Genomic DNA, 12,049 nt, shown 5'->3' on the forward strand with positions numbered 1-12,049 from the left:
ATTGTAATTGATGAATTTTTATACATGTCAATTATTACATTAGTCTTCTATGGCATCTCATGTACTGTAAATGCCACAGAAGATCATGCAAAATAGAATTCAGAACATTTCCAATGAAAAATGCCACTGAATACTAAATTATATTAATGAAATGGAATGAAATTGGATTGCAAGGTGTTTGTCAGGGAGGTAATAGTGCCTTCAAATACTTGGAAACTCTGATTATTATAGCCTATGATTATATGGCTATGCAGCAGCTCAGGTAGCTGTAAATTTAGTGGAAAGGCAAGCAGCTGTAGGAAGTCAAGTGGCTGCACTCGGACAATTCCCGTTTGGAAAAATGGCATATTTAGTCCTTTTGCATGTGACAGTCAAGACTGTAATAAGACAGTGCTCTACATAACCATGCCCAATTCTCTGCTGCTACAGCCATGTAAATTGTTGTTAACAGATTTCATTAAAGCAGCTTTTCAAGTTCTCTTGGTAACTTCATGCAATACCAGATCTCCTGCATCCCTGACTCTGCTGACAACTACAGGTCATACAAATAAGGGACATCTAAGTGCTATTTTTCACACTTCCCAAGCAAAGGATGCAATTTTACCACAGAGGAAAGGAAACTCCTCTTCTCATGGCACAGAACTGAATCACAGCATCATGTTGGTGACATCAGGAGCACAGGTGAAACAAAGCCCTTCATGGATCACATGTCTATGAGTGGCTAATAAAACTACATAAATGGTTCCATACAGACCACAAAGAAAGGGTAAGAAGAAAAGGTTTTTTCTATTCCTACCCTCTTCCTGTATTTTCTCCGTGTCAAATGAAAGACTCTGGGCTTCATCAACGAGTTAGCTCCTTGATAAAACTGGAAGAAAAAACCACCTGTTCTCCTGTACTATTGTGATACTGAAAGCAAGAAGCATTTACAGAGCAAACCAAGATATCTGGATGCCAGACCTTGCTTAACACAATGGGTAACAGCACTGGAGTGGGGCAGAGCTGCTGCCAAGGCAGGATTCCAGAACACCAGGATAACAGCACCCTGTGTGAAGTGGCTGCTCAGCCTTCCCGGCTGCAGCTGCCCTGGTCAGTGGTGACCTAGCCAACAGATCACACCCAGGTGGGTTCACCAGTGAGGGAACTCCCACAAAATTACAGCTAGCAAGCAGCAAGGCAACGAAATAATGTTTATAACACGCAGATGGCTTAACCCTTTCATGTCCACTGCAATACAGATCTGCTTTGCTGAAGCCTATCCAAGAGAGGAAGGTCAGTCTCTGTGGTGCCAACAATGCAGAGTGCACCCCACAGGCACCCACAGCACACCACTCTCTTCTCCAGTGCTGTGATGCCAGCACACAGCCCTGTAAACAGATCCATCATTTGAACCTCACCAGCACAGTGACCAAGAGGTAGAGAGAAGGGCAACCTCACACTGTGGCAGCTCAGCTCAATCTTGTCTAAGAAGCAGAAGAAGCAGGTCTATTGGTAATCTAGATTAAGGCAGGTAAACAATTGCTCATAGATTTGCCTCCCCCTGTTCCTGAAAGCAACACACAATCTCCTGCAGACACTGCAGGATGCACAACACAGCTCTGTTATAGAAACTGATGTTAACATCTAAACACAAGTGAAGTTGAGGCCTTAATGCAGCTCTGGAGAAGAGACCCCCACCAGAGAGGCGAGGCAGACTGCACACTCCTGCATGAATACAGAAAATATTGAGATTATCAGATTACATCAGTTTGGGTTAGGTTATCATCAGCATGAGGAACAGAAGTGCTGTTTGGAGATGTTGGGCAGTTTAGAGATGTTGATGGATCTGCCAGAGGGACAGGAATGCGGAGGTGGGGAAATCCCTCTGCAGAGGATTGTTACAGTGAAAATGAGTATGTGGGAGAAGCAGCCTGCAGAAAGAGTTCAGCAGAGAACAGCAGCAACCTTGTGCAAAGCTGAAAAGGCATCAGATCTCTCAAGTCTCAATGTGGAAATCACAAATGGTTTGCCAAAGGCCCTAACACTGACCTGGCTATTATAAAGAGCACTTTGCCAATGGCTCTAAAACACCCAACTGAAAATCAAGGATGTCACTTTACAGGGAGCAATGGTGCCAGGGCTGGGGATGCTGCCATGCCATTGCCACATTAAGCAGCAGGCACAGTTCTGAAGAGCTGTGTGCTGCTGCCAAGACAGTCCAGTCCCTGGCACTACCACAAAAAGCCATTTAAATTAGGCAGCTCAGTCACCCACTAAACTTACAGAGCTACAGCAGCATGCAAGTGGTAATTCCCACAGTAATTCCATTCTTCAGGGCTAAACCAGGAGAAAGTTTAGCTCTGCAATGGCTCTGATGTTAACAAAACATACAAGCTCATTCAAAACAGCCTGGAAGATATTAAATGTTTTATCTAATTTTGTTGTTGTTGCTGTTCATAGAGCTAGAGGCAGTTTTTTGCTCAGATAACAGCTGTAATCAAAAAAGCAAATGTGTTGGATGGCAGATAGAACAAATGGTGACTAAAACAGAGGATTAATCTAGAGGAAGGAATTAATAAATAGTGCAAGTAGTTCTGGAAGAACTGGAGAGGTTGGACTAATGAGAAACCATAGTGGGCAAGACAGACTGAGCACCTCCATAGCTGAGAGCTTTCCTGAGAACAGAAAACACAGTTCCAAAACTTGGGTTCTCACTGCCATCAGTGGCAAAGCCAAGGGACACATTCCTATACCCATGGCAGCCATGATGAGACACAGTATGTAACACCTAGACCTGTGCAGGTGCTTTCTGACTTAGAGGCTGATGCACATTTCACTTCTGTAAGCATGGAGGACATCCAGCTGGGGGACACATTATCTCATATCATTCTAGGCTCATCTTAGTGGACCTTGTCCAGTTCAGCATGACACATATACAGGCAGTAAGTTAAGAACCATCAACATAATCAATGATGCAACGTTACCATATCTGCAGGTCTAGGGTAACTTGTCTTCTATCAATTTCTTTGGTGTAGGCTTTTATTCCATTGATTCTAGGGCACTGAAATATAGACAAACAAGGTACAACATAGTCAATATCTATCAAGCTAAGCCCAAGTGAAAAGTCCTACTCACTTTGATCAATTTGAGTACAAAATTGCATGTAAAATGTGAGTAAACCACACCAGTTTTTTTTCCTTTAAAGACAGAACAGCTTTGGCAGTCCTCAAATACAGGGGCTGGTTGCAAATAGCCCAACTTGCAAGCCTAGAAAGCACTAAAAACTCCTTTTGCAAGTGTACAACAGAAACAAATATGGATATGGCCCTTTTTTCTATCTCCAGTCCCAGGATACTGACAGCAAGTGGGAAGAGATGTGTGTCTCTCCTGTAGGACCCTTCCTTCATGGTGAAGATGCTCAAGTCAACATGAGGAGGGAGCAAAGCTATTAAAGAGCTGAACATCTGACTCCCTTTGCACCTGAACTTCATAAAAGAGTGAACCACAAGTAGTACAAAGGATTCTCACTACCTTCTCGCCAAAGTGGATCTTGGTAAAGGTGCATGTTTTCAGGTGGACACTCTTTGCTCTGATTTTTGGTTCAAGAACTTCTTTAAATGTTTTTTCCATTATTGTTCCGAAGTATGGCCAAGCCTGCACAAGGACCTAAAGAATGGCAAAAGCAGGAACACACTGAAGATTCTTTGAGTAAGACACATTTTGTTGAGAAACAGACACACCCATTACAGAACCCTGGCTATTAATATCTGTCCTTTTAAAATACCAAGTCAATTTTGTGCACTTAAGTCATCCTCATGGAAGAATCCATCTCAGTTGCTCAGAACTGGAATTTGCTTCAGGAACTGAAGGGTGAGTTTTCAGCACCATGGAGTCTATTGACTGCTTCAACCACAGAAGCCAACAAAGCCCAGGGTTAAATTTCTAAAGCACAATAGACCCTAATTACTCTAAAGTGCCACAAAGTTCCCTGGAGTTAGATTTATTTAAAGAGCATTGAGATGAGCTTTTATAACAAAAAGAAACTTTGCTAAAAAACCCCCCCAAAAAAAGGATAGTTACTGGATGCTAATTTGCAAGTTTGGCTGTTCTGCTTTGAGAGGTTGTCTACACCTGCTGATAGGAGCATTTGCCTCAGTGCTCCCTGGAAACCTACCTGGTAAGAGGACATACCACTAGGTTTGCTAAAATAATAATAATAATAATAATAATAATAATAATAATAATAATAATAATAAAATAATAATAACATACACACATATGTATCCATATATACCCACAAACACTTGCTTTTTCTTTTTAGTCTCAGAATGAAGTGTTAAATTTATCAAATTTTTATCAACCAGGCTCACATTGGCTCTCAACCTCATTGGCAACTCCACACTCTAGTGACTCCAGTACAGACACTGATACAATTGAGCTACACTGTAGTAATTTGATAACTTTCTCAGACTTGTCCCACAGAGTTTGGATGGGAGGGATGCAGCTCAGAGCAGGTGACCTCACCAACTGGAGTTCAGAGCTCCTCACCTTGTTCAGCCACTCCACTCGTTCAACATCAGGGAAGTGAACCTGGATGCAAAGAAAAATAAAGTGAGTGCCACGTGCCATCTGCTTGGGCACATTGCAATACATGCAAAAGATACCATGGAGTGTGGAACAACTGTTAGAGTAAGCTGAGATCCCTCTGCCTTCATACATACATCCTTTATAATTTACTAACTCCTTGAAAAATTGTAAAATGAAAATAAGCCAGTAAAGAATAGTAAAAGGCAAAAGAACCCACATGTACTGATGTATCAGTACGCCTCTGGGCACATTTACATGATTAAAGCAAGTGTCACATCCTGTTCGTGATGTAAAGCAGCATTAGATTTCTCATCCTTCTCTTTGTCACGCCTTGGGAAGCCACGAGAACTGACTTCCCTTTAAGATCATGAGCTGTGCAGCACCTGTTTCCTGTACTTGCTCACCTCAACCAGGACACCACACTCTGGAAAACAAGAGCCTGCTTGGGAAACTCAATTTATTGGTTGTGGCAGCATTTCTCCACTAATACCAACACGGTGCCAATGGCTTCAGGGGAAAGAAGCACTGTAAGACTTCAAGCCCATTAGCATACACTATCATGTGTAACAGTCCAGTGTTTTAACCTCTCAGAGATTTTTAAGATGCAAAGACAAAGTAAAATGAAATGGTCACTTATACATAGTGTTTTCAAGTTAGACACACCAAATGCCAACAAGAAGCGGGTATGTCCATTACAAAATCCTTCCCACTCCCTGAAATGATGACTTGCTTAATCACCATCAGGACATCTGGGTATGAGACCACTCTCAAGTAACTGATCCCTCAGACCCCAGCAAGATGCTGCTGAGTGAAGAGCTACAGTCACCTTACTACAATCACATGTTAAAGTCTTACGGATATGGTATTTGCAGCTGATGTTACAAGCTGGTAGCAAGTTATGGCAGAAGGGAAGGACAGTGCAGCAGCTTCTCAGAATAGACATTTGGGCCCTGCTCAGCTCTGCAAGAGCACCTGAATATAAAGGGAATCTGACTATCATCTAGCCGGATAATAGTAATTGGGTAGGACAATACTTCCTCTTACAAGAGCTGTGAATTACACTCTTCAGGCAAAGGCTTGCTGTTGAATTCAGCAGCTTTCAGAGAGGAGCTCAGAGATGTTTGGATGGAACAGAGAGCAGCCTTTTAGTACAGCTTCATGTATGACTGAAGAGCCCATTTTCCTTGCTCAAATAATGGTTCAAATGATCTCATTAAAAACCCCAAAGTAATATTACCATCTTCTTTACAAGCAATTTCTTTTGATGCTCTAAATAGCAACATTTCCATTAAATAAGACAATAGAAGTTCACTGAAATGTCAGCCTACCCAGGTCTATTTGCACGATAAAGCAAAAACTCAGCACCAGAAGGGACAATCAACACAGGTAAACTGCTGCTGACATTTTACAGTGAGGCAGCACTGTAAAATGCTGTAAATTCACAAAAGCACTGTAAATTCACAGAATCAGAGAACCTCCACTTCACCTGCCAGCCTTTCATCTTCCACCTAAAGGTCCTCCACCAGGGCATATAAACCCTGGGTTCCCATCCCTGATGCAATTGCCAAGTGCCAACATCCTGCAGCATTTGTGCCACAGCTCTGGATCAGCTGTAGAAAGGATAGAGCAGGGATAGAAGTAGGATGATGAGTTTGTTCTTCAAAAAACCTTATAGACAGGAGAGGGATTTGACTCAAAAGGAAGAACATGACAACAGTTAGGCTACCCCTTCCCAGTGAGAAAGTCACAGCCCATAATTGCAGGGGAGAAATGTGGGGCATCATAAACCATTAAAGTTGTCTGGGATTATTCACTAGAGCCAAGGCTCCCAGAGAATTGAAACAGCACAAAGGAGCATCAGGAAATAAGCAAAAACCATGAGAAGGAGGCTGTACATAGACCAACCTTAAGAAAAAGCAAAATTGAATTTTCTATTTGAGCCACAGACACCTGAACCAGACAGCCAACAGCAAACTCCAATAGACACTGCAATGAATCACAGTGCAGTGTGTCACACCTCAGATACTGTGATAGCAGACATTTGTGGTACATTTCCACCCACCTACACCCCCTCGTTGAGGTGTCTGCAACCCAGCTCCTACCCAGGTACTCACTGCCTCAGTTTCCTCTGAGACAGAAGGAATGGCATTGCTGGAGCTCAAAGGCTGGGACCAAAGACCACCAGGGGCTGCTGGGCTGACACAACTGGGCTTGCAGAGGTGCACATCACAGAAACTGGCTGATTACATGTCTCTGATGAAATCCAGCTTTCTGCCCTTTATGACAGGCCACCAAATTTCAGTGGGTTCCCAATACCAAAGTTCAGCTCCCCTCAATGGTATCAACTAAATGAGCAGTTCTGCAGAGGAAGCAGAGTTTGTTATCCAGTTGTCGCAAAAACATTATCCACTGTGCAGTAAGACATGAGCTCTGAGCAAATCCTTTCCTACCCACGGGGTATCCCCATAACATGCATGTCCTGCTAGCTAGCATGTCACATGGCTAGCTCAGCCCAGTGACACCACCAAGCTCTCTCTTGACCCAACCACTCATTCCAAGAATTTACTGTGTCCTAATATGTTTTGAAAATAAAACCATCTGCAGTTCCATGCTTTTGAACCATGGGCTCTGGATTTCAGACTCACTTCTGGCCCTTGCTACTGGTGAGAGCCCTGCCAGAAAGGTCGTGCCCCAAGTTTGTTATCAGTACAGCACAGGTAAGAGATGGCCAAAACCCTTCCTACTAAGCCGAGAACCAGACACCAAGAGCTGCCAAAATTAATAGTAACACAGAGTAAGATTTAATCCTGTAGCCTTGGGCAAGTCCCACTATCAGAATCAGTTTAACCCATCTACAAAAGCAGGCATACCTCTTGCCAAAGTTTAAGGAATGCAGTAAAAATTACTTAGCATTTGAAAAGAGCTTTGAAGATCAAAAACACTAAGTAAAGAGCAATTACTAGCAAGTAAAAAAAATGTGCAAATTCTGCATGACTCCACCTTGCCCTGGAGCAAGCTACACCAAGGATCACAGCAATAACAAATCCCATGTCTGACACAACAGCACCATTCTGTTCAAATACAACACAGCAATCTATCCATCCATCAGGGTTTGCTTTGGTTTTCTGTTTGTTTGGGTTTTATCAGTTTTGTTGGGGATTTTTGTGTTTCGTTTGTCTGGTTTTTTTAACTGACAAGGTTTTTAGCTAATCGTACAGGAGGGGGAAGAAAGTGTAAACGAGGCTTTTGCATGGACAAGGAATTAGAAGGCAACATTTTAAAAGGACAGTTCTGTACCCAGTTGTATTTCTCCTGGTAAAAGGAGTTTAACATCAGGAAGAAACACAGCATACTCGGATTCTGTCACGTGCAGCCAGCTAACAAGTGGCAGAAGCAACATGGAGCTGTCACCATAACCCCAGGTGTTGGAATGAAGGTGGAAGCCTGGATACCTCTGCTCTATGCACTGCTTGCTTGTACAGCAGTCATGCTAAAGTCTGCACAGGCTGAAGTCAGGTCTCACCTCTCCAAGACATGGATCTGATGTACTTGTCATGAGCAGATTTCTAGCCTGGTTTCCTGAGGAAGCACAGCCTGCCCACGTACACTGTCTAGCACAGGAATGCTTCTATTCCAAACTCACTGGCTGGTTTCAGCCAAGAAACTGGTGCTGCAAAACAACCCTGCAATTTCCCCAAAACAGATGGTTGAGTAGATTAGGGAAGCCCTCCCAGCATTCCCCCCAAAGGAAAGGCTGCACTCTGAATATCACTAACAACTGATACCAGGACTGAACAGAACCTGAGCCAACTTAAAGAAGTGATTTCTTTGGGAGAATAATTTTTTAACCAACAGCACAATCACTGATTGGTCTTAACTCTCCACTGGATGGATTCCCCTCATTTTATTACAGAGCACATGAAGAGACAAAGATTTATGAATTCCAAGACACCGCCATCACTTCACACCTTCAGAACCTTTCCTAGGATTACAACATGGCAAATCCAAGCCATGCTCCCCTTAGCTTGAATTGTATTCCTACTCCCACCTCTGCATGACAGGAGAGAAGAACTCAATGGACATTTTTAGAGCTCCCAACTGAAGGCCCATGAACACTGAAAGGCAAAAATGAAAGATAAAAAAGAAAACACCACAAAGAATAAACTGAATAGACATCAGGTGAAAATCAGCCTTCAAGATTGGCACATGGAAGAAGTACATCAAACAGAGGATGGGGATGGAAGGAAAATTAAAACTGAGGTATCAAGTACAAGTGTAGTGTGGAAGCAAACATCCAACTGATGAAGAACAAAAGTTACCAACACACAAAAGGAAAGGAAATGGCAATACAGATAAAACTAAAAGCACACCATGCAGCCCCTTTATCATTAGGGCCTACATCCTGCCAGCAAGTTCCAAGAATTCTCAAGTCAGGGATCAGACTTCTGGAAAGACTGACTCTACCATCTCTATGAGCACATGCTGGGCAGTGGGAGAGAGAGATGAGATACCCCTTAAACCTTCCCTTCTCCTGAAGGAGGCTGAACAACCCCAGATCTGTCAGACACCAGATGCTCGAGCTCCTGACCATCTCTGTGGCCTCTGCTGGAGTCTCCCCATTTATCCAAACCTCTCCTGTGTTTGGGGCAGACAGTACTCTCTGTGCAGCCTTGTGAAGGCCAAATACAGGGCAATCAATAATGGACCACCTGTTCCCACACTAATGAAGCCTGAAACTTTCAATCAAAAATCTAATGGAACTTTTTGAATTTGTGTGCACTGAGGGGGGGGAGTCTGATTTTTCAACAGTGACTAAGAGGCTCAGTTTCTGGTTACAATGATTCAGGGCACTTGAGGATAAAACACAACACTGCTCTCACAGCATCAGGGCAAGAGCTGACACCACCACACTCATTAATGCCCTGAACTGTTTTTTTTTACGCTGTCAATACAAACAAGCAGAAACCTCATTCAGAGACAGACTTCTGTGCCTGGCGGCAGGGAACATGTGCAGGGAGCTGCACTAGCTCTGCCAGGAGACCCTGGCCTCACTCCTCAGAACTGCCTTCATTTCCCACAGAATTAAGGAGAGCCAAGTGCTGTAGGCTATATAAAAGTTTGCCGGCTATAAATGTCTCTGTGCAACACTCTTTACAGACAGAACTCTTTGATATTCTCTTTCTTAAAAAAAAAGCATTTCCCTACCAGTCCCAGACAGATTTTTAAAGCAAGGGATGATGAAAGAAAGAAACATCCTAACACCTCATCATCTTTTCATTAGCCAACCACAGCTGCCCAATAAATAACCCAAGACATAGAATAAAATGTGCAGGTAGATATTCTAGATTCTTCACTTTAAAACGTAGAGTGACTAGAAACAAATGGGAACAACAAACAGGAGTTGGCCTTCCGTACCATCCAGAGATGGCTCCTTAAAATTAAATATTTGGGTTTTAGCAGGAAGAGAAGACTATGTTTATATAATTTTGTTTGTTTTCAAATGACACTAAAGGGGAGAAAATCTGCTGGATGAGAAAGTCTAAAATAAGTATCCTCAACAGCAAAATACCTGCAATGCAACAACACATATGTGCAGGAAGGTTTCTCTGGCGATACATCAGTCTTTTTTACGCACCGACTTACAGCACATCTCCTGGGCTAAGACAACTTCCAGTTTAATCCTCGCTTTACTGAGCAAGATTTCAAAATCAAAGACGCTACAGCTCGGCCCACGGCATCACTGGCACCCCTCGCTCCGGGACACCCCGCTCTCTGCACTGCTCTCGCCGCCCGGAACCGCCGGGACGCGCAGCATCCCCGCTGCCGGGGGATGCGGGGCAGAGTCCCGCGGTCCTCACTGCCTCCCTCCCTCACTCACCCACGCCGGCAGGTGCCGAGCGGCCAGGCCCCGGCACACCGCCTCCCGCTCGTCCTCCAGCAGCGCGAAGGCGGCGGCCAGGCGGTCGCGCTTCCCCCGGCGGTTGAGTCCCCAGCAGAGCCACAGCGCCAGCGCCAGCAGCACCCAGCTGCCGCTCAGCCCCAGGTACCCCGCCAGGTAGACGGGGCCGAGCCAGAGCAGCGCCCGCGCCGCGGACGAGAGCAGCAGGCGCGGCAGCGCGGAGGGGCGCGGGGTGGCCGCGCGGTGCATGGCGACAGCCCGAGCCCAGGGTCGCCCCCGCCGAGTGCGCCAGCCCCGCGCCGCCACCGCCGCGGCTCCTCCGCCCGCCCGGCCCCGCCGCCGCTGCCACCGCCCCGCCCCGCCCGCCGCGCCGCCCTCCCGGCCAGCCCGGTACCCCGGGGCGCTCCGCTCTCCGGCGGCGGTACAGTCCCCCTGTGACCCATCATCGCGGCTGGGTGTGGAGGGACATGGGGCACACACAGCCTGCTGGTTCTGGACACTTGCTGTTTTGCTACTTCTGTGGCGCTTTCTTCCCGTCCTCTTTTGATTTTGATGGGGATGTTGTGGGAGTTTAGATTCTGAAATACCGATAATCATCGTATCATTGAATCATAGAATCATCAAGGCTGGAAGAGAATTTTAAGATCAACAACTCCAACCATCAGTCCAACACTCTCACCCCTAGACCACATCACTCAGCACCAGAACCAAATGCTTCTAAAACACCTCAATGAATGGTAATTCCACCACCCCCTGGGAAACTTATTCCAATGCCTGACCACCCTAACAGTGAAAACATTTTTTCTAACATCCAATCTGAATATCACTTGCCTCAGCTTGAGGCCATTGTCCTGTAGGCCTCTCACTGCAGGTACAGTAGGAGACTGACCCCCAGCTCACTATAACCCCCTGTCAGGTAGATGTAGAGAGCAATGAGGTCCCCACTAAATCTACTCTAGACTGAATAAACCCATCCCCCTCAGCCATTCCTCATAAGACATGTTTTCTAAGGAACCATAAGACACTTTTTGAGATGCTTTCCCCTCTAGCAATACTAATTCTATACCTTTCTGTACATGCCTTAACAGACAGGCTGTAATTGTACAGCTCTGCACTGTGTTTTCCACTGCAGCTTTCCCTGGATCAGGAAAATGTCACTCTTTGTTCAGTGGATAAGTCCGGAACATTGGTGAATAATGCCAGCTTTTATTGTGGCCCCTTTTTGATATTGGCTGCACAAGATAACCAGTGATGAGCCAGATGAAAACCTCCAAGAAAAAGAAGTTGACTGTGACTGGGAGAACTAGGTTTGGCTTCTGCTTTGCTATGGAATTAGTATTTAATTATGGGTCAGCCAATAAATCAAACAACACCACAAGTGATCCTCATTTGTTTGTTAATCATTGCACATGACTGCTCTGGGATAGAAATCAGTTCAGGCATCTGAAAACTCAAATGCCTCACATTAGACAAACTCATGCATGAGACATCTATTAACAGGTGCTTTTGGAAACAGCCCTCCTAATCTTTCCCTGCTGTCGAATGAGGATGACTATGCTCTTCTTCCTAGGGATGTTGCAATGA

At 44.9% G+C, this 12,049-nt stretch overlaps 1 protein-coding gene across 2 annotated transcripts in view; it reads right to left on the reverse strand.

Annotated features, from left to right (window-relative positions):
- ESYT3 (extended synaptotagmin 3) overlaps nt 1-12,049 on the reverse strand; it is a 39,498-nt gene that overhangs the window by 21,070 nt on the left and 6,379 nt on the right. The window contains exons 1-4 of one of the 2 annotated variants that reach the window (XM_085067017.1): nt 10,445-10,783; nt 4,528-4,569; nt 3,511-3,645; nt 2,964-3,040 (exon numbers count right to left, since the gene is read on the reverse strand). In XM_085067017.1, the coding sequence (XP_084923143.1) occupies nt 2,964-3,040; nt 3,511-3,645; nt 4,528-4,569; nt 10,445-10,714 (524 nt within the window). In that variant the 5' untranslated portion in view covers nt 10,715-10,783. Of the gene's footprint in view, nt 1-2,963; nt 3,041-3,510; nt 3,646-4,527; nt 4,570-10,444; nt 10,784-12,049 lie in introns of those variants that run through there. The other variant, XM_085067018.1, reaches the window with a different exon arrangement.

Source organism: Lichenostomus cassidix, chromosome 7 (genome assembly GCF_008360975.1).
Source record: "Lichenostomus cassidix isolate B80296 chromosome 7, HeHo_3.0, whole genome shotgun sequence".
In the NCBI taxonomy this organism is placed as follows: Eukaryota; Metazoa; Chordata; class Aves; order Passeriformes; family Meliphagidae; genus Lichenostomus; species Lichenostomus cassidix.